Raw genomic sequence first — 27322 nt, 5'->3', positions numbered from 1 at the left:
AATATTTGAGGGGTTTCCCAATTTTTATAAACCAATCAAAAATTCTTTTACAAAAACCGGAATTTCGAACTAAAAGGTTATTTTTTACCATTTATCGTTGGTTTTTGTAATAATCTTTTCCAAAAAACCATTTAAGTGTTCAAACTTTACATTATTTTTCATAAATAGAATATATTTTATTTCACTTAATTAATACGAAAATGCGCGCAACACTAGAAAACCTAACTCAGCATTATCTTGGCAGAGCATTCTGGGATAGCAAAATCTAGTGAAGATGTGAATGAAAAACGTCTTACTAAATTGTCTCTACAGGCGATAGAAACAAATGATTGGAGACGATTTTAAGTTTGAATAACTTAGCTATGTTTTATATACGTAAGACATTTGTTAAGTTATTGCAGACTTACCCAGGACAGCAAAAAACTGGACTGCAATTTTACTCTTTATATTGTGAGGCATTTGCCATTTTATTCTCTGTTTACATTTTTGATGCTAGCAATTTTTGGGGATCAAGGGAATACCAATTACTTTTTCAGTTTATTTAATGTTGAATTATGTTTTTTAGGCTGATTACTCAACGTCAGGACCATGGAAGTGGATAAAAAGAGGCGTAATTACAAGTTGTTGGTTGATCCTATGCTTAGAGGTGGATCAACTAAGATCTATAGATTTGAGGGTGTTGATCCAACGGTGAGAAACACAGAAAAGCTAATTTTAAGAGAATTTCGAATATAAAATTGCATTTCAATCATCGATTTGGAGGGTTTGGCAAGTGTACCATAAATGCAAAGAAAGCTATAAGCAAAAATAGATTTGTTTCCCTAAAAACACGAATGGTGATTAATTAGCCTTTATAATTATATATCATAAAGACTCCAACAATGTATATTATCAAGATTAAGGGATATTTAACAGTTTATTATTATTACAGAGGCATTAAAATAATTAGGTCTAATAGGATATTACACTTCATTATTGCACAACTGTAAGTCAGCAAACTGCAGTTGTTACTAATGTACATTTATATAAAGCATTGATTCTTTAATGACGAGAGAAATGAAATAGACATCTTATGAATTCTTCATTGTAGGATAATCGACTGGTGCATGTTAAAGACCCAAGATCACGGCTGCAGAGATTATGGAGTCAGCGAATGCCAGCAGATTTACCAATCCCTAGGTTTAAGGTATACAAAGACTGAAAGTATTTAAAGTTTTATGAATTTCACCATTTATTGATAAAGAAGTACATATAAAATAAGTTATGTTGCTTTTGAATGAAGTCACCGTCAAGTTGTGTTGCTCCTTTCACATTAGCTTTGTTACTACCTTAAGTTGAGAACTGAATAACATGCAATGATTTGACTCAAACTTGTTAAAAATGATGAACTTGCTCAAACACCAGAGTTCAATTGTAAGACTTTTTAAAGTGTAAACAGTATATTTTGAGCACTTGAACTTTTGCATTGAAATAAGGAATCATTCTTTGAGCATTATGAGGTGATAATTTCGGTCGGGGCGTTATCAAATCCAATAAAGCCCGAAGGGCTTTATGATAGATTTGATCACGCCCCGACCGAAATTATCACCTCATAATATTCAAAGAATGATACCTTATTACTTACATTTATATAATTTAAAGCCATTGTACGACTAAATATTTAAATATAAATAAGCAAACCCTGCTGGCGCCCCAATTTGAAGTTATGGGTTATATAGTACAAAATCAATACGTAGTGTTATCACAGGCAAAGACACTGGAAAATGTAAATATTATAATATAAAGCAGTTTGAAGAGGATGCATATGAGATCTAGATCTCAATATACTAGTAATAAAAGGGTTTTATTTTGTTACGAAGTAGTTCGAGAAATTGGAAAAAAAATGTACCACAAAGGGTTTGCAAATGAAATGTTTTGTATAATTTTAATGTAAACTTAATTCATATTTCAGTATGATCACTATTATGTTGGGGAACCCCCACCAAATGAAGTCACATTCACCAACTTAAACGATAACATCAGCAAGGACTTTCTAGAAAATATGGTGAAACAGTTTGGACTGCTAGAGGAAGTCAAAATCTACTACAATCCTAAAAACAAGAAGCATATGGGTATAGGAAAGGTATGTCCAAGATTTGTATTCTCAATGTCAGAATATCTTTTCACTTCTTAATTGGACCTTTTTAAATGCAGACCATAGTATTTGACTTTATTTAACTATTCATTATGAGGTTTGTTTTCAATGTTTTTTTTTTTTTAATCATTTTATTCAATTTCATACATGTAGTTGTTTTCAATGTTTAATTTAATTTTGATGCATCCAAACATTCAAAACTTAAAATTTGTTTTCATAAGAGATGTCATCAATTTTTTTAGCCTGTTTTATACCATATTTTGTTATAGAATGGACTTTACATATCAACAAATAATGAATGTACAAGTATCCAGGTTATTTCTACATAAATTTTTTGCATTACATTTTTAGTCATAAACCTGATTTTATTGTCTTGTAACATTGTAAAGGTTATCTTCATGTCATCGAAAGCAGCAAAGATGTGTGCTGACAAACTGAATCAGACCTCAAAAATGGGAAACATAATGAGTGTTTATGTGGACTCTGGTGGTATGCCATAGTTTTCACTACATCTATAATACAGTATTTTAACAAGGTGTTATTGTGTACTTATTGTTAACACTTATAAAATTTTCAAGTTATCTTTGTCAAACACAAATTGAATTGATAAGCATTTATAAATATGAGTAGCCAGAATTATGTAAAGATATAGAACTTGTATCAAAACATTTCTTATTTATATTCCTCATAGAGATTCTATCAAATTTTTTTTTAAATAGGCAAAGAAAGGCAACGAATCATTGAGGACTTGTTGTCAGAGCAGCCAAAACCTTCAATACTAGCACCAGTGGCTCAAAATGCCGATCCGAGAAGTAGGCGCTTGTCTGCATCGTTTTCAGGAAATGCCAGCTTTTCTGACACAAGCTTCGAGCAGGAGGCTTATGATCCAGAGCTTGAATTCCAGAACCAACGAAAACCTGAAAATCTCAATATCCATGCAGCGGAAAACCTAAGCCACCACAGTGGAGACACTGGATACATATCAGAGACTCCCATGTCTGCATTCTCTCAGGGTAGCTTTTCTCACAACCAGGACAACAACAAGGGCTCATTTGACATAACAAACACAGGACTGACCCCTGGGTTGACCCCAGCTATGACCCCTAACATGGCAGGGAGTAATTTTCAGTTTCCTCCTCCCCCCAACCAGTTCAATCATGGGAACAATAGGTTTAACAACCAACCCAATGACATTGCAGGGGGATTTGGAGCCCAAGGGAACAATAACTTTGACAATTTTGGTAGCAATGGTAGTCGTAATTTCCGCGGGCATGATAATTTCAATCACCATAAAGAAGAAGTGTTTAACAATCCAAACAAAATAGATTTCACCAAGCCTCCACCTAATTTTAACTCCAATAATGTGCCTCCACCCCAGAATGACAGAAATTTCCATCGGCAGGATTCAGGTCGTTACCATGACCGTCACAACTACAGGAATAGAGATAGGAGAGACAGTCGTGACAACCATGGTTATGACCGAACTGACAGGGGTGGGCGTGGAGGAAGGGATTGGAGGAAAGACAGGAATGACCGAGGGTACGACAGAGATTTCAGGGAAAACCGCTACGAAGGGCGTAATCGTGATTATGATAATTCATACAACAGACGAGACCGGCACGGAAATAGGAGAGATGATCGGGAGAGAGACTTTAACCATGACAAAATGGATCGCAATTATGATAATCGCAACAACAGGATGCATGATCGATTGTTTGACAATAGGAACAGTTTGGACTATGATAACAGAGATCCTAGGAGTTTTGAAAGAGAGCTTGGTTCCAAACCTAGGGGAGATAATCTTAGAAGGGAGAGTATGGAGAAGGAGCAGCCCCCACCCCCTAGGCCTCAGACTCCACCCATGCCCCCAGAGCCAACTCCAACAGAGGAAGAGCCAAGACCTCAAAGTCTGGAATCCCGTATTCAGAGTCTTCTACAGAATGTTGGAGGGATATCTGATGGATTTGGAAGTCCGTCAGATGAATCCACAAGTGATTCAAGGAAGAAAGAACAGACTCCACCTTCAGGGAGATACAATAATAAACATGGCGATCTTTCCGATAGGATACCCAAAACACCAAAGGAAAACTGTGTTGATGCTCAAAATCCTAGAACTCCTTTTGATTATGGACAAGATTATACGCCTGCCTCTCTTGAAGGAGAGAGGATAGATAGAAAATTAACTCACAACTTAGATTTCCGGGAAAGCAATTCTCATCTTAATGGTAGTGCTTTAACAAACTTTACTCCTGATAGCATTCCAGTTGCTCCCACGGGGACTAGTGAAGATATAACGCAGGATGATGATGAAATGAGCATTTCATCAGGAAATAGTGATGACCAAAACATTGAAGTCAATCCTATTCCAGATGTCACAGTCTCTGATGTGACCAACAGTGCTAATTTTGTAGCCAATCCCTGGCAAATGCAGAATATGGGCATGAACTTTGGGACTAACTTTCAAAACTACAATTTCATGGGTGCCAATAATATGCAAGTGTATAACCAGAATTTTTACAATCAGTATAACAATGACATGATGAACCAATCTCCCATGATAGGGCAAACAAAGGCAGAAAGTGAAGCCATGGAAAAGAAATTTAGAAATGTGCTGGAGGGCTTTGTCAAGGAGCTTAAGTCTGTCATGCAGAAGGATATGTGTAAGAAAATGGTGGAAAACTCTGCTTTCCAGTCGTTTGACAGCTGGTGGTCCGACGAATCCAGTAAACATAAACAAGTGGTATGTGTACAAATAAAGGAATGCTGATATATCTGGGAAAAAAAAATCAATCTATTAAATAATTGCCAAATGATTAAATAAATTGCCAATAAATTACAGCTTATGTCTATTAAGCTAATTACTAATTTTCTAAGGAATTCAAACAAATTAACAGTAATTTATTGTGAATATATTACAGCAATCAGCTCGTCTCATTCCTGAAAAGTCCTACGACAAACCATCGTCTCCATCAAAACCGTCCACAGTCACCATTGGGAAGAGTGAGGTCACATCCACATTGGCCTCGCTGTTTGAACCACAGCATCCGTGGTCCAGAGAGGGAGAAATCAACATGGGAGGATTCATGGGGGGTGGATTCCTTGGTATCAGGGGTGGAATACCCCGACTTCCATCATTTAAGGTAATTACTGAAGTCATTCTGATGATTTTTTAAAATCTTTGTAAGGGAATTATAGGGAAAGTTTGCGTGAAAATCTGGTCGATATACATGTAAAATATAATTTAATTCATTTATGTTAGAAAAAGTACAAAGCTCCTTCACCGCCTCCAGAGGATGAAGAAAGCAAACAATCCAGCAGCACAAGAGATGGGTTTTCAGGTATATCTTTAATGTACTTAAAATTTCTCCCAAATGCATGTTGACAAAAGCATCCTAAAATAGATGTATAATATGATTTATATTCTACCTCATGTGACCGTAAAGAAAGATGCTTCGAAAATTTATTTAACGAATTAAAAAAAAAACCTGATGTTCAACATATAGCAATGATGAATATATTACCTCCTAATGTACATGTATTTATGATTTTCCATTTTTTTTTCAAATGTTTAAAAATATTTTCAAGCAGAAAAGCAAGAACAGAAGCCATCTAGAATACGCAAACCAATTTATAGCTCCAGTGAAGAAGATGAAGACTCTGATGGTATGGATAACTTTTAATACCATTAATATGTTTAGATCATAGAATTAGTGGATTTTGAAATGGGAGGTCAGTATCTGATAAAAATTTAATTATCTTTACGTAAAAAAATTGTAATGGAAACTTTGAGAACCCAACGCATATATGTTATCAATTTCTTTATGTACAAGTTTGTATGTTAAAAATGTGTGGAATTTTCATGATTATAATGCTTGATAGCATCAATGTACATGTCAAGGGTACCTGAGTGAAGATGTGTTTTATTTACAAAGCAGATGAGGAAGAAGAGACAGAAGATAAGGAAAACCTTGACAGCAGTGATGATGAAGAGAAAGAAAATGTTGACAGTAGCGAGGAGGAAGAGTCAGAGGAAGAATCGGAGGAGGAGGAAGAGTCAGAGGAGGAAGAGGAGTCCAGCGAAGAGGAAGAAGAGGAGAAGAAAGAGGAGGTTGCTACAAGGAAAAAGTAAGAGGAGTCAACAGGTTCTAGAAATTTCTATAGACCAGTTTTATACTTCATGGTGTTACTGATTTATGCATGAACATGTATATATTAGTAATGTAAAAATTTTATTTCATTTTCTTAAAATCATTGTAATCATCAAAGTTTGTGAATATAAAATGTTCAGAACATACAGAGATATGTCTTTCATGATCAAGATACAAAGATATTTTATCGAAATTAGATGGAAGATTGCTATAGAGATTATTTCTTCAACTATATTAGATATAAAGTTTTTCACCAGTTTTCAAATTGTTTATCATTTTTAGAGAGGAAATAGAAGAGAAGAAGACAAACAAGGTGGAAAATAATGAGGAATCAAAGAAACCACTTGTGGAGGATGAAGACAGGTATTTACATTTTAGTTATGGAGAGGAAAATTTCCATAATGATATTTGTACATACACACAAGTATTAAATGAGTATTATTGGGTTTGGATTTGATGCAAATTAAATTTTATGGATATTTGACAAGCTCAGTTGTTTAACACTATATATGATCTGCATTTTGATTTGTCTAAAAAATTACAGTAATAAATATTATTTATTTATTAATGTTTTTGTGTTCAAGAATTAAAGGTGTGTATTTATAGTAAGAATACAAAACAGTTGTAGATGTCAATAGTTCCAAAGCTTCATTTGATTGTTTTCTTTTGTTTTTAGCGATGAAAAGGTTGATGTTGAAGAAGAGGATGAAAAAGAGGTAGAGAAAGAGAAAGAAGTTATAGAGTCCCATAAAAAGCAGATCTCAAAAGAACCACAAATAAAGAAAGAAGCAGAGGAACTGCCTATTATTCCAGAGGAACCTGAGGCATCTGGATTCGAGACATTGTTAAAAGCTTCGGAAATTCTCAGTCAGCGTGAACAGGACAAGAAGCTTGTTCCTCCCGCTCCATCCATCCCAGCTGAAGTCAAAGAAGAGGATATGGACCTGGAGAAAGAAAAACCAAGTTTCTTGGTGGAGCATGACTACGTGCTTCCACCCCCCACAGTGGATGGCAATGATACGGATGGAACCATGTCGGCAGAAGAGGATGAGAACACAACACCCTATGAAGTGTTCATGGACCACAACTACTGCCTTCCACCACAGCCTCATCTCAGAGATTTGGTCGAGCAGAAGGCACTTGTGCCAGACACTGTGCATGAGTTGGCAAAACCATCCCCAGCATCTGAAAAGAAGAAGAAGGAGCCACCAGTGAAGAAAGAGAGAAAGAGGAAGCAGCCTCTGAAGGAATCCACGTCTATCAATGTTAATGACTCTTTTAATCGTTCTAAAGGCAGTAGAGAACTAATCAATCTTCTTCCTCCTCCAAAGCCAATCAAAAAATTCCCTCCAAGGAAGATGGAAGAAGAAAGACTCGTGTTCTTTGACATGTACAGTAAAGGAATCGATGATGAAGACATCAGATACATGAAAAAGACCTATGATCATCTTCTGGAGTCGGATGATCCAATGGGATACTGGGTGAATGATATTTTGTGGGTAGATCATCCATGCACTAACATACCAGATCCAATTCCTTCTAAAAAGAGAAAGAAAAATGAGAATGAGTTTCCAAAACCCCACAAAACAGGTATTGAATAATGACATTTACATGTAAGAGTTTTGCTTGCATTGCCTGTAAATATTGTGTTAATGTGAGGTACAGGTTTAACTTAATTCATGTGGTTTGGTGTATTACAGGGTGTGCTAGAACAGAAGGATATTACAAGCTGACAAATAAAGATAAGACGTGGCTGAGTAATCCTCAGGAAACAGAAAAGCCAGAACCTCCCGAGACTGTCAGGGTAAGTTCCATGCAGTAATCACTGGAGATAAGTTCAATGCACAGTAACAGGTGATCAATGGGGACAAGTTAAATTCAAAGTAACATGTTATCAAGGGGGATAAGAACTGATGGTGATGAATTCATACAATTGTTGTCAATCTGCAGGTTAATACAGATAGCAACCCTTTCCTTTAGAATTGTTTAGAAAAAAATTTTTTGAAACGAAATGTAACAGATGTTCACATTACTATTTTGCCATGTTTTACAGGAAAAGAAAACACAGAAGTCTCGCGAGGCTCGACATGAAAACAGGAGACTCCAAGTTACGATTGCTGACTCGCAGTATTTAGATCTCTTCAAGTTTAATCAGTTCAGGGTAAGATAATTTCTTGGGACTCTACAGCCCAATAAATAAAGTTTCATCATGAAGTTAATTTGCTAAGATTGTTAAGAAGTCTGCGGTCATCTGTTCGAGCTTAGACACAAATTTTAAGAATGTGTGGAAAATAATGCTTTTTAACAGGTAGTTGCAGCTAATCTGAAGGTATAAGAGTAAACTTGAAGAAAGATTCATACATGAACAATTTTTTTTTAAAAATTACTTCAATATATATATTGCTTTATATACATATATATTTTTGATGGCTGTTTTTCATTTGTTTTTAATAATATTGATATATTTCAATGTCCTATTGCTTGCAAAGTCAATTTTTTTTTTTCTTTTTTATACAACTTGATTTATCTTTATATTAAATCCCCCTTTTTTTCTTTTGATATTCTAAAGGATTTGAATTGATGACATTATATGACTATTGATTAAATGTGGTGTAGCTACCATATTTCATCCTTGATTTTGGTTTCATTTGCAGCTGAGAAAGAAACAGTTGAAGTTTGCTCGCAGTGGCATTCACGACTGGGGATTGTTTGCTTTGGAGCCTATTGCTGCTGATGAAATGGTGATAGAGTACGTGGGAGAAACACTGCGTCAATCTCTGGCTGACTTGAGGGAGAAAAAGTACGAGGCTGAGGGATGCGGGAGCAGTTACCTCTTCAGAGTGGACACGGAGACCATTATAGATGCCACCAAATGTGGTAACCTTGCCAGATTCATCAACCATTGTTGTAATGTAAGTCATCACTTATCAGAAGTTCAATATACTATTTGAATTTCAGGGAGGTTTTTTGGAAGTATTATGTAAATATTTGTTCATGTTGCCCTGTGCTGCAAATAAACCTTTATGTCATGTTTACAGATATAAATTCTCTTTAAAGTTGGTTAAAAAAATAAAGTTGTTCCAAATCACCTTAGTCTAGAGTGTTTAACATGTATTCTGAAGTTAATTTTTGGACTAAACTATAAGTATTGGCTAAAAGGCCCTGATTAAAAATATCTATTAAGACTGTTTAACACAAAAATAAGCATAATAACATGTAAACTTTTTAAATATCTATTACAGCCAAATTGTTATGCAAAAATCATCACTGTGGAATCACAGAAGAAAATTGTGATATACTCCAAAAGAGACATAGATGTGAATGAGGAAATAACTTACGACTACAAGTTTCCCATTGAGGACGAAAAGATTCCTTGTTTATGTGGCGCTCCTAATTGCAGAGGCACTCTTAACTGAAACTGGCAGAGACAAGTAGAATATATTATTCAGATCCATGAATCTTGAGAGTTTAACTGAATCCTTCAGACTGCCACAGCTTGGGTTATACCTGCAGAGATGGAACATGGAGTAGAGTGGAGAGAGTTATCCTATCTGAAGTCATTCAGAGAACGTGCGTGTAAGAATGGACTCTGTCCTGGAGAATGTGGTTGTGGAAGACTGTTCCATGAATGAGAGACTCAGGAGCAATGTCAGTTATCAGATATCGAGTTAGAGTTTATTCAGTAACTCATTTATGTTAGATCTCGTGAGTTCCTTAATTCACTTGATCATGAAGCAGTATTTCTCTGATCTGTTATTGACAATAACAAATCTGATATTTAATCAGTGATTGCTTAGAATGAGATTGTTGATTGAATGAGGGGAGAGAAAGGTTGAGGGTGAAAGCTCAGATTGTGAGAAAATGCAGCAGTTATTGCTATGTTTGAGCTTGGAAACATGTACGTTAAATGTACATGTCATGATAGAAATCCTCCATACATCAAGAGTGTTTCACGGCGGCTCTTGTAACTATAACCTGATTCCAGATACGAAAATACTTGAGACACAACCTGTAAATTTATAGTGCTAGTGCTTGTTGTTAGTGTATATAACCTGTCATTGCAGTCTTAAAGACAGTGCTGTTTGGATGAAATCATTTTATATAATTGTGTAAATGTGCTGGTGTATGAATGTATGTTATGCATGTTGTTTGTAAGATACCTGTAAAGTGTGTCATGTCAAGCTAATGTTCATGTATGTGTTATGGATGTGAGATGAGTACAAGAGAAGGTAAATGTGGCACACCTTAATGGCCATGTGTTGGTGGATGTTTAAGAAGGGTGGATGGTAAAATGTGCCAGGACCCACTTTGTGTGTACTGTAACTGGGCAGCTAATATTTGTATGTTTTTCTTTCATGCTATATAGGGACATAACTACCGGTACATAAGATTGTCAAGTGGATGATTTAAAAATCACTGCCAAATTGTACCATCTGTTAGGAGCACCCTCAATGAAAGCTAAAAGGCTGTAAAAAAAACCTATGTTCTTTGTATATCAGAAAGTATGTTCCATGTTATTTCTTGGACCTTGTTGCTGTTTCGTTTTAACATTTAGTTCGAAATTGTTAGTTTTGAAACATTGTATTTTGATGGATGTATTTATTGATTTTAACTAATGATTTATATTTTTTAAAATAGAATAGTGGGAAAAGTCTGATATATTTCAAAGCATTTACTGGTAGTGACATATTGTTTGTAAAATTCTGTAGTTTTGTTATTTCATAAATGACTTGCTTCACACCAAACTGTTTTAAATTAGGGTCAAAGTTACTGACTTACCGGTATATATATCTTTATGAAATAGTTTTTGCTGGTGGTGTTTTCTGATAAACTCTTACTTTTGCGACGCTAAAAAAACTACTACTTCAATGTGCTTTGAGAATGTCAAATGCATAAACAGTTTAAATTGTAATCTTTTTGCTAAACCTTTTTAAAAGTTCATTGATAAGTAATTTACTTTTTCTCTCACTTTTATATTTATATATATGCATGTAATGTACGTGCATGTACATGTACCGGGGTATGTTTAAAGAATCTTATTGATATGTGTTCTAACTAATTATATTAATAGACTCCATATCTCTCAATTAAATAGTGACTGCTTTACAGAAATAATTGAGTTCAATTGGCCATTAGAGAAACTTATGGTATTTGTGGTAATGCCAGATGAGAATTCACTAAATGCTTTTTCACAAACATGAGTAAAGCAAGTGGTATGTTTTAAATAAAAAAGTTTATACAATTAGACTTTAGATGAAATGAAATACATATTTAAAAGTACTGTGATGTATTTGCATGTTTATAATCGGTAGAGATCACCATCTATTATATTTAATTTTCATCTGTAAATAGTGTGATTTGTGTGAATGACTTTTGTAACAGTGCTTTTATATTCATACAGTTGGTTGAAGTTTGTTACTCTTTAAAACATGTTCTGTACAGTTTTGTATGTCATCCATGTACAAATGAATTGAATACTATTTTAATAAATGTTAAAATGAAACTTCTGAATGTAGAATGCAAAAAGAGAAGTTTTGTCTTTTAATTACTTGAGAACTAGTATAGAAACATACACTGGTATACATATTAGAATTCAAGGTCGTTGTGAAAGGTTATATAGGCACATCAAAGTATGTCCATAGGATATGATCATACCTTAAAGCCTATAGGCCCATCAAAGTATGTTCATAGGATATGATCATACCTTATAGCCTAACAACATGAAAAATTGTATTTTGTATTTTCACACTTCTAAGTTTACAATGCTGCAAACTAAGGTGAAAGTAAATTGGGAAATAGTAAAAATTTTGGGTAACACAGAAGGACAACGTCAGACGACTTGGACACAACCCTAATACATTGTATCTATCTTTGTGTGAACTGTGAAAAAAATGTTGAATTGTTTATTTGGAAACGGTGAACTGCCTAGAAAAAGTCAAGTCAATATTAAAGTGAAGGTCAAGGTAAAAATTTTCAAGAGCATTTGGGCAATATAGTGACTAGAATGAGTGAAGCTGCCTATATACTTCTTCTTTGACATTTAAAAGATAACCTACATGATTATGTGATATTATCATCATATACTTGTGTATCTTCAACTTTGAGATTAATCTCATATTTTTAACGAAATGATAGAGAAAACAGCAAAGGTTAGACATATATGTGGTCATGAAACTAAAGGCAGAATGACCTAGTTGACCCCCTTCCGTACTTTCTCACTACTTTGACTGCAATTTGTTTTGAATTTCACTATCATTTTGAAAACATCTCTTTTTGGTCAAAAATCGAAAAAATTCTAAACCATTGAAAGTACTTTGATTATAATGAACTTTTATTCCCATTAATATCTACAGGTGCACCATACTATACGTAAAATTTAATTTTGTTGAACTTAATTTATGCACTGGTGTCATTTTGTTGACATTTTGGGATTTTCTGACATTCAAACATCTTATATATAGTCAGATACATAAATAACATGTAAATTTTATTTATGTCTCTGATATGGCTGATTGGACTAGTGTACCAAAAAATTATGTAATTCCCACAACACAAGGCTTCCATACAATGTAAATGTAGGTCATTAGTGTTGTTGTTTACTTGAACATGATGAAACTGAAATGGAAATAGCACTGGCAAATATATGCACACGTACGAGGGTGTGTTAATATAAAAAAAAATCTGGACTTATTTAAACGCTTCGCATACTGGCCTAATTTCATAGACCTACCTACAAACCTATGTGCATAAATCTCGCGAGATGTCATTATCGTCGCGTGATTTAAGATGGACGAAAGAAGAAGGAACTTCGTAAAGATTTATAAATAATGATGCATAATTGTGGTGAAAGTTGTGTTTGAAACTGCGTTTTTGTTCAGAATGGGAGCTAAAGAATCCAAGCTTCAGTACTTTCCTTTCGAGGAGGCATGTAAACGAAGTAAGTAAACTGAAACCGTTTAAACCTGTCATTGATATGGTTATTTCTCAATATTTATTTCGCATTTACATGTTTATCTTTCAAGATGTCCTCACTTTAAAACTATTTAATTTTATTTCTTTTATTAACGAGTCTTATACGAGTCTTTTGCACTATGATCAAGGTTTAGAAGGCGTGTGACGGTGTCGATGCCCACTATGATGATTATAGCGGATGCCAATATTTACTGTTTACCAAATACACCTATTACATCATAATATATGGGGTAATCAGTCAGCATTTAACAGCAAACTACAAATATAAGTGCAAAAAACTCCAACATAAAAAGTATTTCTGCATAAAATATATGTGGGAAGGATAAAAAAAATAATTAAATGTTGATTAATGAGGCTTTTTGGTCATTACCCCCTGTAAGAGTATTTTTTTTATCTCCAAACTGAAAAGAGCCTAATGCATTTTTACTGTATTTTGTGTGAATTGAAGGGATAGAATTTATTTGACTCTTAACTCAACTAGGTATTGTGCAATTATGATAAGAGAAATAAATATGAAAGTTTTAAAACATACACGTATCATAGGCGTTGGAAACGGGGGGGGGGGGGCCTAGGGGGGCTTAACCCCCCCCCCCCCCACTTTTTTTTGCTAAGTTAGACCTAACTATTAGGCACATAGCAGAATAGAGGGTTCAGCCCCCCCCCCCCCCACTTTTTTTCGCAGGAAACATAGTTGTTCCGTAATGTACGTTTGAAAGATTGAGAAGTTGGAGTCAAAGGCATACAAGCCCCCCCCCCCCCCCCCCCCCCCCCCCAACGGATTAGGAATTTCGTTACTTTTGAAAAAAAGGAAATTTGGTATATATATAGGTATACTCTCCCTCCCCCTCCCCCTATTTTTATATTATTGCCACAGGCACCTGACATTATATATTTTCTCATAATTAAAAAAAATATGCCCTCTACCGAATATTTTACCAGGTACAGTACACATTGCTGCCATTTTGAATTTATCTAAAACTGCACATCAGTTGGAAGTTTAGCTTGAATCTCATTAGTAAAATTATTTTGGGATCATCTCAGTCTTTCAATCGGGCTGCCTTCGATATGCAATAAATTGCTAAAGAGAGGAGGGAAGTTTTCATAAATACCTTTCAAATATAGCTTACGCATGTTCAAAAGGTGTCAATTTTGAATTTGATCAACATACAAGTTAAACTAATAGAAGTTAATAATAACTACTGTCTATTTTACTTTTATTACACAAAGTACATGTATATAAAAACATGTTTTTAAATGCATATATATTTTGAAATATTGACATAAATGCAGGATGCAGGAAAATCTCATTAACATAAAGTTGTAAACTTCTCTCCTCCCTTTAGCTATTTATCACATATCCAAGGCAGTAGATGCAAATTGAGGGGCAATTTTTACGGGTGTAATGCACTGTTTTGGTTGAATCAGTTGTAAGCTTAGATGTCGTAGGACAAATATGAAGACAGAGACGATCCCAAAATAATTTTATTGATGAGTTTCAAGCGAAACAGCTGATGTGATAATTTGAAATAAATCCAAGATGACGTGTACCTTGTGAATACATGTAATTATATATAGGGAAAAGAGTAAAAATTTTATTATGAGACAAATTTATAACGTCAGGTGCCTGTGAGTATTACATGTATCTGAAAACATTCCAATTTCTACTGAACTATTCTTTTTAACATCTCTGTTCATTCTGCCAGATTTTGTATTCTGTTTATACTCAACTTTAATAGATTTTGCTCTGTTTTTGAATAGCTTATTGTTTCCACATGCTGATTTCAGCTCTATTAATTATGCTGCCAGTCTGTCATTCTAAGAATTAAGTGTTTCTGTTAATCATCTTGTGCATAAATTCAATTTGTTTCCAGTCATGTAATTAAATATATATTCTCAGACTGAGGTTTTCCCCACCCAGTAGGGGCTGTTTCCAGTATTTTACGGATGACCTATAAATTGGTCTCTGGCCCTCGTTTCCCTTTTTGTTCATCTCGGGTTGACAGGTATGAAGACAGTAAATATTGATACAAGGGTAGGACTGTTAATAATATAATAAAATAATACGTGAGGGTACTGTTTTCAGTTGCATGCTTACTTTTTGAAATGTTATTTCTGACTTGATATTGATTTAACAAAATGTGCTGATGTAGTGATGTACGTGCATTAATATTGAAGAGATTTATTCTTGCGAAATGAAGTGCATGTCATGAAAAGGAGAGGTTATATTGCAGTTATATTGATTGCCTTTTTTTCTCTTTCATCGTTGGTTCTTGCCCCCAAAACTCCCGATTCTAACTGTTACAATAGAAATTTGCTGGAAAACTACATATCAGCCTAGCTTTATTACTATAAGTGCCTTCCTATCAAAAGATTATCATTCTTCCATATACTGTAATGCTAGTTGTTATGGCTATGGGATCTACATGTTATTGATAGTTTTACTACTGCTCACTCTAATAACATTGATAAATTCTTCACTGCATTGGATATACTGTACACGTCTTTTTCTTCAGATCCAATTTTTGCACTCTAAGCATATTTATACATAATCAGTTTGATATTTTAATTCTTGTAACTAGATTATTTTTAGTAGATTTTTATCAGCCCTATGTTTTATACTGCTATGTGTACTAATAAATTCTGAAAAAAATATTCTACAAGAAATCTTATCTTAATTAAAAAAAATCAGTCTGTGTCAAATACCATAATGGCCTTTTTACTTCATAATCAATGATTATTACTTATATATTGTTATGTGTTATCAGCCATAATGATTATACAATTTTACCTTTTTCCATAAAATAGGAGAAGGCGTTACATTTGACTAAAGCACTTGGAGTTGTAGCATGTATGGCTGTTCACAAAAAAAAAACAGCTTATCATTAGGTTCAAATTAGTCATATTGAATCCCTCACAACCAAATAAAAAGAGAATTATACCATGAAATATGAAGAATGAGTATGGCATTAACATTTGCATGATCATTGATTAAAATACCCCTATAGTACTGCCATTCAACAGACATTTGGATATCGTGTGTCTCTAGCGCCTCTTTGCCTGTGATGAAAAATGACACTAGTTGACTGGGTAATATCGTTATTTATGTATTTGTTTAATTAGGATGGCTAAATTTACAAATGAGTACTGATATTCCAGCTCTGCCTGGCAGAAATAGAATAATCAATAGTATGGGGGCACCTAGGCCTCCATCACTTGCTGTGGAATTATATCCGAATGTACATAATTGAGCAGTATTGTCTCGACTTACTTTACCCCATTTTCATGTCATATATGTACTTTTAAAAGAATCTACTGCAGTTCTCTTTCAACAAGTATGGGTACAAGCAGTGTGTTTTCTTGTTACTGCATGATAACTATATTTTTTTTATTGGGAGTTGATTTTAATCAACTCTCCTATGCAGTTACTCAGACAAACCGAAAGTGAAACATTGTTTGGACCTCAGCACAAATCATTGCTGCTCACAAGACCTAGACCTTGAAAATAATTGATAAATTTGATGTATGTATGGTTAAGCATTGTTTTTCAAGGAAACTTATTTATAAATACCTTGAAAAAAGTCAGATTTTAAATGGTTCGAACAATTTAAATATTTTTTGTTGTCGTATGTATTCCTACACCAGAGTTCAATATAGTCTCATTCAACTCGATGCTGGGCTGTCTCTGTAAATCCTTTTCGGAGATTTATGGTGTCAGCCGAGCATTTGGTTGAACGAGACTAGAGTTCAATATTGCTTGGATCCATACAATTTTCGAGAAATATTTCTATTACTGATACATAGTTTGATTGGATTGATTTTATCTTTAAATATTGATTCATATGGGGATTTCTCGACATTCTTGTCGAAAAAGTCCAAAAATTCATATTATAAAAATATGCGTAATTCAAATTAGAAACTACATGTACTGTCATGCAAAATAACATATCATTGATTTTAAAATAAATAAAAATCGACAAAATCAACTCCCGTCAGTTCTTCAGTACTTTGATTTTCTAATGGATATGCATTGTCTGAGAGGTACTTAGACACATATTTCTACAATGCAAAGTAACATTCAAACATGATTTTAATTGAGAAATGCTATTTGTATACTTTAATCCAATAGTACTGTGACTGTTGTTCATGTTAAACATTAGAAATGTTTGATTAAATGTCTTCATATATTTATATTCAGAACTAAAATATAAGAGAAATGATAAACTCATCATAATAAAATGGACACAAACACTTCCTATTCACACATATTTCATTTTCTGTATACTGGTATATGCTCTCTTCTTGTGTATTTAGTGTAAATTACTACAATGTATGTGGAAATTTCTGAATTTACAGTTACTGTAATAAACAATTAAATTGTACTTTTTTTTTTACAGTGAAGGACACAGAGATGAAACGCTCCAAGGATGCCTTCAAAAGAGTGGCCACACTAGGTGGACAGATGTCCGACATTGTCTTCTGCCGCGAAGTACTAGGGGATGGTGTTCCAGCTGGTATTGCCAATGTAAGCCCTTAATTATTAATATTCATAATGTTCGCACTGTAATTTGAATGGAAATGTGAAACTTAAATTACCTCGAAAAAAGTTGTGCGAGACAGGAAGCAAGCAGAAAAAGTATTTTTCTCGCCATTTTTATTTTTAACTTCACGTAAACATAATCTAGGCATTAAATTTCAATTTCCTGATTAAACGAGATGTCGGTTTATTTTTCTTTTCAATGTGTGGGAAGAAGGAAATCCTTTGTTTCTTTATTTGCTTTAACTATAGTAATATACGAAATGCATTCTTTCTGCTTTCTTAGCTTCTGTATAGAGGATTTGGGGGTACTTCCAAGGGATTATCTCTAAAGGACTTGCTCTGTGGATTGGTTATCCTCACCAAAGGCTCTCAAGAGGAGAAAATAAAATGTGAGGACAGATGTTGTTCATTGATATCCTGTAACTGTAGACCTATCTACATATACATATAAAACGATTACTGAATACATTCAGATAGTGAATACTGTAAAACTGTAAAAAAAAAAAAAAAAATTATTCGCTTGAGGTTAGCAAGAACCTCCTAGTCATAAGTTTTGCCAAGAACAAGACTGTTAATGCTGGAATCTGTTCAAGAGGTTAACCACTGACATAGATCATGAAAGTTTGATGTTGCAACCTTTTTTTTTCCCACCTGGTCAATTGCGAAATAGTCGTTAAAAATAAAAGTTGATTTACAAAAGATAATTATTTCATGTATGTAGTCAGCTGATCTACTGATCCATGATATTATGACATTGCATTATACAGGGTCATAATTAATTAAAGACTCTGAATACATAATTCATTTGAATATGTAGATAAATATTGTTCCATATTGTATCTGACTGTGTCTTTCGTGATTATCTGTAGTGCTGTTTGGGATGTACGCAGACGACAGTTACTCCTATGTACAGAAGGAGGAGATGGACCGACTAGTACTGGAGTCAGAGGGACAGATCTCCGTCGCCCTCTCGGACCTTTTTCAGGAGGTAAAAATCATAGAAACTCTTCCAGAATCTATATACATTGGAAAACATGATCAGTTTTTTGCCTAAAGTACTGTAGATTCCTTATTTTACATCAGAACTTAATTCCATGATTCAACTGTTTTGCATGAAATCAAGAGAATATAAAATCATGAAAGTCAAATCTTTTTATCATACTTTATTTAATTTACAAATAGTTTACAATTTGTGGGCAATATTTTTGTTAAATTTGAGAACATGCAGTTTAACAGGAAAAAAAAAACAGCCAAAGAACTTCGTCTTTTTCCGCAATATGCCATGTTTGGCCTCATAAATTTGGAAAACCCCACAAAGACTTACGACTTTTCTAATGGAATATTTTCAATCTATAACAAAGTCCTAGTCAAAATATGCACTAGTTTCCTTTTACCGGATGTTTGTAAATGAACCCCGATTGCCCAAACCCTACCCGGTTTAACATTTTTTGGGAAAATCTCAAAGTTTTACTCAATTCTGTCATAAAATTCACCAAGAAAACATTCATTATGGTTCAATTTTATTACAAAAAATCAAAAATCAAATGGATATGTTACAATAAAAATATTAAGCCATAAACAATGTGATCCGGGCGAAAATCAATGTATTTCCAGACAATTGGCTCAAATGCCTCATTTGATCTGTGTTTGGTTTTAAAAATTTGACAGAGACCTAATCATCTCTCCCCCCCTCCCAACATTTTACTATTCAGTGGCTCCAATTTACTTTCCATTTATCTATAAAGCATACATACTTTTAAAATATTCTTTTCTTTGAAACCAGAATGACCAGGTTTCCTTTGATTATTTTCGACTGTGGGTGAAGAAACATCCCGACGCCACAGAAATGACCAAATGGCTTCTGATGGAACACATGACAGTCAGTCTCTCTGACGACACGGACACGCCCACCTTCTACCAGACTTTAGCCGGGGTCACACACTGTAAGTTCAAACACTGTCCCCTCTTAGTTGCATGAAATTTATACCGGTACATCTGTACATGAATATGCACAGAATTCAATTTTTTTCAATCGTTATTTAGTGGAAGAAACAGACATTAGTGAACTAGAGAAAAGGTATTGGACTCTGAAATCCCAGTCTAAGAGTGGAAAGTTTGACCTTGACACATTCAAGGCCATGGTGTGTCCACCTGTTCCGGAGGCGATTTGTGAGAGTAAGTGCATTGTGAAGGGGTTTTTTAATTTCAAACCTATGATGATGTCCTGAAACTATTGTATTTATATGTATGTGTATGTTGAAGAAAGAAGGAAAAAAATACAAAATCCCAACCACACATCTTGATTCACAAGAAGGTTTCTCTCATTGGCTTTTAAAGAAAACTTCCTTGATTTGATCTACAGAATAGGAAAACACTTTGTTTCATTGGACATTTCTACAACACATATTTCAATTCATGTACTTTAGATTTTCTATTTATAATCTAGTTTAAACATGTAATTGGTCATCCGGTACATTTATTTCTATGGGTTGTGTTTTTATAAATACTGATAGATGAGATAATCATCACCCAAAGCAGTTTACATAATCAGAAATTACTCTTGAAATGTACACTATTTCTTCTAAAAACTTTGTAACTAAAGATGTACCTACAGATTGTAAGTAAATTTTACATAGGGCTTATGTGCAGGCATTACCTTCTGTTTTGATGAATATGCATATACCGGTATATGATCAAATAAATTACTTAAAAACACACCCCCTCCTAGAAAAAAAAACCCCACAACAAAAACAATCAGGTAAAAAATATAGTTAAGGGGGGGCTTATTGAAATACATGTTCCATTTTCTGTCCAATTGTCAGTGCAATTTTAGGTCTATTACTCAATAGTCAATAAATTGTTATACTCATGTATAAAAAAGAATGGCAGGCATGTTAGGCATTGTTAGGATGGGGGGGGGGGGGGGGGGGTATATCCCATAATATTCATTTCACTCTTAATATCCTTGTTTTCACTTCAATTTTTTTACACGTCTCTTATCTCCCAAAAAAGTTGTGGGGTATGCAACTCAATTTTCGGTTTGTAAATTTGTTAAGAAAAGTGTTCGTCGCTAGAAAAAGTTAAGAACTAGCTCCCCCCCCCCTGTTGCAGGCATACATAATAAGTGTTTGAAGCAAATAATTAAATTTGCTGGAAAATAACAACTGATGATGTACATATAAACTGCTTTCAGGTCTTTTCCATGCCTTTGATGAAAATCGAGACAATCATATTGACTTTAAAGAAATGGCCTGTGGAATATCAGCATGTTGTAGAGGTCCTGGTACTGAGAGACAAAAATGTATGGCATTATTTTAAAAATTGATATTTTCATTACAAATACAGTCCAAATGTATTATTTTGGAAAACTTTCCTGTATTAAACATTGTTTTTAAACAATCCTAATAGCAGAGCATAGCATCAATATGCATATATTTAATTGGTTGTAATTTTCTAGAAAAAAACATCATTTTTCAAGTACCAAAGCTAGTAAAATGAAAATATTGAATGAAGACTACCAGTATTTTCCTAGCCTTTTCACATCACTGCTTTTGTAAATGGATACAAATGTAACTAGAATTTTCTAATGTTCCTGTACTATATATGTTGTATTTCAAAGACAATAATACAGTAATGAAGATTTATGAATGAATTTGCAATCTATTTTTCCTTTGCGCAGTTTGCTTCAAAGTGTTTGATGTCAACCATGATGGCAAATTATGTGAAAGAGAACTGGTACAAATGGTGCAAGCTCTGCTTAGAATTCGTCAAGAGAACCACCCATCTGACTCAATGGTATACACTTATATACTGACAAAACCTACTGAACAATTTGTTTTTTAAATAATTTTTATCATTTTGATATATTTTGATCATATAACACTGTAACAATATAGAATTTTCAATATGGCAGACGTTTTAAGACTATTTTGGATTTTTTATTGGACTTAAGGAATAAAATTGTTTCTTTTGAATTGAGTAAAGTAAATATTTTAAACAACGAAGTAAAACTTTTTAAAGAATGTCATTCTCTGGTTGATTTATTTGTAACAGGAGTGTGATCCTTTCTACAAAATGGAACCAGAGACTGTAGCTCGAGAAATCCTGGCAAGTCATGACAGCGACAAGGTAAACACTGAGAGAGTTTATTGCTTCTGATTGATATATTGACAGAAGACGGGCTGTCGGAACTGTAATTAAACTTTAATTAAACTTGCCGTACATGCACACCAATATTGATCGCTAGATGGTCGTAAAATTGCATTCATTGGAGGGAGAAAGAGGGTGCTAGAGAGAGAATCAATAGGAGTGTAAAAGGAACTTAATTAAGAATAGGAAATAATGTGATCTAGTATTTTTGAAATGCATTTTTATGTTTGTTTTTTTTTTTGAATTGTTTTCGAAGATCAAAGAATGTTTGTTTGAATTATGAAGTGTTCAGCCAATAGAAGGCTTGATAATTTTTGTGCAAAGCTTTGATTGTTATGACAGTTACCGATACATGTACATCAATATTTGACATCCTTATCAGTAGATTTGCTGTTTGTTTTGACAGGATGGCTGTATCAGCCAGGCGGAGTACTTAGTGTGGACGGTCAATAACGCCCTGGCAGATAATTTCCTAGATTTACTCAGTCAGGTTGTTATCTTTGTTCTCTTTAGATTTTTTTTCCAACACAAAATTTTTATAGTATTTTCTTAGAATATGTGGGATAACACTGTTTCATGTCAAAGATTTTTGATATGTATGATAATTTTATGATTTTATGTAATTTCTTGTCTGTAGATATGTCATCTGGTAATGGGGCTAAAACCTCAATCTAAAGAAGAGGAAGGGGAGATAATTAAGTAAGCTGCTCCTCTGAAAATTTGGATATAATTTTTTTCTTATTCTGCTTAAAAATCTCATGATGTTTATTTGGACATTCAGTTTACACACACCAACATTTTGATCAACAAACGTTTCATTTTGTCCAAAATTACAAATAATGAATTAAAAACAAATACTGCATACAGTGTAATTAAGTCCTCCTACTCTCAGTTGATAGTTGCATCTATCTCTTGTAGTTGGCAACACAATGAGTCTTATGACAATGCTTTCCACTACGATTTTTCATTATTCTTTACAAACAAATACATGTATGCAGTATACAAGTATATATACATTTAGATTTTGATAAACAGAAAATTTGTATTGAGTAATAATGATTTGAGCTTGATATATTGATGGTTGTAATTCACAGACAATGGCTTCAAAGAGAATCAAAGAAAGCTTTTGAAGTTGGACAGGTGTGGTATTTGATCAGTATGGGGTGGTGGAATTCATGGATTGAATATGTCACCCCACAAGTAAGTGATAAACACCCCAGTCTCTTTTACACAGTAATTTTGCTTTCAACCTCAGTGATATTTGATGAGTTTACTAAAATATTTTTTAATACCAACATTAAGATTACTATTTTGCTGAAAATGAAGTTGGAATTCATACTGCACCTTTGTGTACTTTAAGGCACTGTTTGCATGAATTTCATCATTTTAATTTTTTGGTTTGATTTTAGATTCAGCTAGTTAATGGTAGATTAGATAACGGTGAAGGAGACAGAGTGAACGGTACAGAGACTCTACACAAGATCACCAAGGGCAAGCAAGCATCAAAAGCTTTGCCTTGGGATGATGACTCTGTCATCATTGTCAACATGATCACCAAGGGAAAGAACTCTGAATACAACACTCAGCTCAATGGCAGCCTCAAGTCCAGCACAATCCCCCAGAGATCCCAGTCTGCCTGTAGTAGTCCCATCAAGACCTGCCTGTCCGCCTCAGACTCCAATGGATTTACCAGCGTCAGTCCGGGACCATCCCCGAAACTCCGAAAGAAGGGTCTGCAGCAGACATGTGCTCTCCCAGTGAAGCCAGGGCCAATAGACAACTCTAATCTCATCACACCCAACAACTCAAAGGTAGGGAACAGAGTTGGGGTCAATTACTTTGAAAAGTAATTAATTACTTTCAAATACATTGACAATTTTATCAATTACTTGCAATTACAATTACATTGATTTTTTAAAATGTAATTAATTACTCTCAATTACTTTGATAACTGTAATTAATTACATTTCAAATACTTTAGTTTTATTTTTTTAAATCCTGAGAACATATACATATATTTAAGCATTAAGATATACAGAGCTTTATGTACGGTTATGTTTTTAAAGGTTGTATAGTTCAGTTCAGATCAGATTTCTTGAAAATTTGTAGAAAAATTTTCTTTAACATTAAATTCATTAAGTACCATTGAGTTCATTTTTGGTTCTGAATAATATTTTCTCTATAGCGAATTAATTTTTATTCACATATTAAAACTATGTTTATTCGGCAGTACAGCATATCAGTATATAAATAATAATTGCTAAAATTCACAAGAATGAGATATTTTGACTCCCTTATGTCTAAAATCAATGGGGGTTCTTGGGTATTAGAGAGTTCACACCCCACAAAATTAGATCTTTACCTATTGCCCTGGGCAGTGTGTTATGCTGTATAAATATATGAAACATTTAATTATTGTATAAACAAAAGTCCATGCCAAACATGTATAAAATCTATTTATCATTATAAGACACCTTTTTTTATATTTTAAACTTTGAAAAAAAGTTATTGAGATGTAATTGAAAAGTAATTGAAAATATACAATATTTTTGGAATGTATTTAAATACATTCAATTACTTGTAATTGAAGACAGACTCAATTACAAATTACTTTCAATTACTTTGAAAAATGTAATTAATTACACTCAATTACAGATACTTTTTTCAATTACCCCATCCCTGGTAGGGAAGACTTTTATCATCTGAGTTTATTTATACACATGTACCCAATTGGTACTGCTTGCTTAGCATTGTAAAGATGTCAATGTTGACAGTACGTCAGTTTATTTCTCTTTCAATGTTGACAGTATGTCAGTTTATTTCTCTGGCAATGTTGACAGTATGTCAGTTTTTTTCTCTGTCAATGTTGATAGTATGTCAGTTTATTTCTCTGTTATTGTTGACAGTATGTCAGTTTATTTCTCTGTCAATGTTGACAGTATGTCAGTTTAATTTTCTTTAACCATTCTTGCAAGTTATTTTCCATGTAAAGTTACCAGTGATAATGATCAATTAACATGTATTTCAACAAGCAAACTCTTTGTGTCTCTGTCTACAGGTAGTGAGTCTTACTGCAGAGGGAGGCAGGCTTCGCCGAGACACAATGCTAGTAAGGGGTAAGGATTTTGAATTGGTTCCTGAGGTTATATGGAGGGCATTGTCAACCTGGTATGGGGGAAATATCGCTCTACCCAGAACAGTAAGTTTGATCGAGTCTGACACTATACTAATTCAGATTTACTTACCTTACACTAATTGTATATTTTCATTTGCATGCTGATCAATAAGAGAAAATTGGTACCGTAATCCGGTGAATATAATACGCAGTAGTGTACAATAATTACATTACATTAATTCATTATCAATGTTTTAAATAGACCTAGCATTAAATATTCTACCGTAAAAAAAATCAACTACTTATATAATTGTTTAGTCATTACAATCCCTGTGAAGTGAAAAACGGATGATGTACAGGTATGGAGATAACGGACCTAATTGAATTCTTAAATGACTCCGATCAAAGTGATCAATTAGAGGCCTGAAACATAATAAAATATATGCACAAATAGTTGTGTTGTGTATAGTACACATAGCCTAAGGGGGGTGTCTGAGATACCCAAGGTGTCAAGCGTTAGCGGAGGTGGAGCACAACTGTTTCAATGGCTTCAATTAAAGGAATAGATTATAGAATTAGTTATATTCATAATTTATTTGCAATAAATTAATTAGCATTACATGAAAATGGTTAAAAATGAGCCAAATGATGTGTAAGCTGTTTTCAAAGATCGGTTACAAATAGCACGTGGCCATCCAAGTCCCCATTCTATTAATAACAGCTGTAATGGCGGCGTACACGGAGATAAAGAATAGACAGTTCAAATCAATTTTTAAAGGCCATTTTGAAACAGTTTATTTATTAACAGACTTAAAGTGTACATTTTCTTTAATGACATGCTATAGTAATGATTTCCTAAGGGTTAAATAATAATATATATGTGACAATGAAGGAATCCTATAGGGATGTATAATACGCACCCCTTTCTCACGGTAAAAAATGCTGGGAAAAAAGTGCGTATTATATTCACCGGATTACGGTATATGAAATGCAATATGATACTTACTTGTTATGAAAAGACTACTGAAAGTAATTGGATATACATGTAGTAAAGAGAATGTCTGCTCTTTTTCTGAAAACAGGTAATTTCTTCAAAGAACAACAATGGCAACCCAGAACTGGAGCTGTACCCAATCACTGTAAAGCTGTTACGACACCAGATTGTTCCTCAGCGCCCCGCTCCTACCTCATTTACAGGGGTCATGTCCGGAATTGGTGGCATGGCTCTCAGTAAGTTTTATTTCTGTGAAAAAATAACCCTGCAAAAAACGCTTCATTGATCCTGCTTTTTCAGAGATGTTTATGAGTTTTGAGACAACGTTTGTTTATTTCTTAGGTATGACAAATTATGTCTCCAGTGCCCCACCCATTCCTAGGCGATATGTTGCATTCACAGCAACCTTCAGCAAGCAGCATACCATTCAGCAAATTTATGAATTTCTGTGTACCAAAGTACGATTTATCAGGGAAGACATCAGATTATGGAAAATCGGAAATAAAGATGATGTGAGTTTTCTCTTATGCACATTTCTAAGAGATATCTAAGACGTTCAGTTTTACCTTATTTCATTTTTAGGTACCTTTTGTATGAATACATTATGTGTGATGAAATCATTTATTGAAATTTTGTTATCTGTGTTATTACAGATCATGACACTGCTAGAAGATGAATCCATGACAGTAGAGGATTGTGGGATAGAAGAGAACCAGTCAATATTGATAGAAGGTAATTTCGATTTTATATGTTGGCTTATGTAAATTGTATTCTTAAAAGTATTATAAAATGATTTCGTAGAAAATGCTGTAGGATGAAATCAATTTAATACTTTTTTTTTGGCAATTGATTTTTAGTTCGAAATAAGGATCTGACATGGCCAGAGGAGATATCTCAATTGGCAAAGAACAAAACATGTCGGAAGGAACAGGGTGAGATTTAATTAAATAAATAATGTAATTGTAAGAAGAGTAGAACAATTTATTAGTACATGTACAAATATACACATGCTTTTCTATCCATATTTATTGTGAAATGAAAATTGTTAGAGAGAAAGTATCAATTGTACAATAGTTCAAATGTGATCAGTCAGAGAGTATCTTTACATTAACTTTGCAGTGCCCACCCAGAAAGGTGCCACAGGGCTGAACAATCTGGGCAACACCTGTTTTATGAACGCTGCTGTGCAGTGTGTATCTAATACTTGGCCTCTCACTCAGTATTTTATTGGAGGTCTTCATCTGTTTGAACTAAACAGGTAATTAGGATTTAC

General features: G+C 33.9%; 2 protein-coding genes across 6 annotated transcripts in view; both read left to right on the top strand.

The window, feature by feature from the left end:
* The first annotated feature begins 229 nt into the window (after nt 1-229).
* LOC105333971 (histone-lysine N-methyltransferase SETD1B-A) lies at nt 230-11785 on the top strand. 4 transcript variants are annotated; one of them, XM_034481603.2, is made up of 16 exons: nt 230-450; nt 566-690; nt 1091-1186; nt 1952-2122; nt 2524-2623; nt 2854-4874; nt 5053-5274; nt 5394-5472; nt 5723-5797; nt 6070-6259; nt 6565-6645; nt 6959-7872; nt 7983-8086; nt 8336-8443; nt 8937-9194; nt 9525-11785. In XM_034481603.2, exons 2-16 carry the CDS (start codon nt 589-591, stop codon nt 9696-9698), a joined length of 4695 nt encoding a protein of 1564 aa, XP_034337494.2. In that variant the 5' UTR covers nt 230-450; nt 566-588; the 3' UTR covers nt 9699-11785. The 4 variants fall into 4 exon arrangements, with proteins under 4 accessions (XP_034337494.2, XP_034337492.2, XP_034337493.2 ...); XM_034481601.2 differs by having other exon boundaries at nt 6067-6259; XM_034481602.2 differs by having other exon boundaries at nt 5720-5797.
* A 1065-nt stretch (nt 11786-12850) lies between these two features.
* Nucleotides 12851-27322, top strand: part of LOC105333935 (ubiquitin carboxyl-terminal hydrolase 32) — a 28165-nt gene continuing 13693 nt past the window's right edge. For both annotated transcript variants that reach the window (XM_034481597.2, XM_011437178.4), the window contains exons 1-19: nt 12851-13219; nt 17649-17776; nt 18075-18180; nt 18661-18779; nt 19575-19734; nt 19835-19966; nt 20985-21092; nt 21471-21586; nt 21845-21919; nt 22347-22430; nt 22578-22639; nt 23035-23140; nt 23350-23751; nt 24999-25139; nt 26138-26285; nt 26392-26561; nt 26703-26781; nt 26907-26981; nt 27169-27307. In XM_034481597.2, the coding sequence (XP_034337488.2) occupies nt 13162-13219; nt 17649-17776; nt 18075-18180; nt 18661-18779; nt 19575-19734; nt 19835-19966; nt 20985-21092; nt 21471-21586; nt 21845-21919; nt 22347-22430; nt 22578-22639; nt 23035-23140; nt 23350-23751; nt 24999-25139; nt 26138-26285; nt 26392-26561; nt 26703-26781; nt 26907-26981; nt 27169-27307 (2408 nt within the window). In that variant the 5' untranslated portion in view covers nt 12851-13161. The remainder of the gene's footprint in view (nt 13220-17648; nt 17777-18074; nt 18181-18660; nt 18780-19574; nt 19735-19834; nt 19967-20984; nt 21093-21470; nt 21587-21844; nt 21920-22346; nt 22431-22577; nt 22640-23034; nt 23141-23349; nt 23752-24998; nt 25140-26137; nt 26286-26391; nt 26562-26702; nt 26782-26906; nt 26982-27168; nt 27308-27322) is intronic.

The sequence above is a fragment of the Magallana gigas genome, chromosome 3 (assembly GCF_963853765.1).
Source record: "Magallana gigas chromosome 3, xbMagGiga1.1, whole genome shotgun sequence".
In the NCBI taxonomy this organism is placed as follows: domain Eukaryota; kingdom Metazoa; phylum Mollusca; class Bivalvia; order Ostreida; family Ostreidae; genus Magallana; species Magallana gigas.
This window is presented reverse-complemented; position numbering and strand designations above follow the sequence as displayed.

Bases quoted from the DNA above. Each gene is read 5' to 3' on its own strand.
- LOC105333971 (XM_034481600.2), top strand. From the start codon at position 589: ATGGAAGTGGATAAAAAGAGGCGTAATTACAAGTTGTTGGTTGATCCT. The intron at 5,473-5,719 runs GTATATCTTTAA...AATATTTTCAAG, and splicing joins CACAAGAGATGGGTTTTCAG to CAGAAAAGCAAGAACAGAAG. The intron at 6,260-6,564 runs GTAAGAGGAGTC...TATCATTTTTAG, and splicing joins GAGGTTGCTACAAGGAAAAA to AGAGGAAATAGAAGAGAAGA.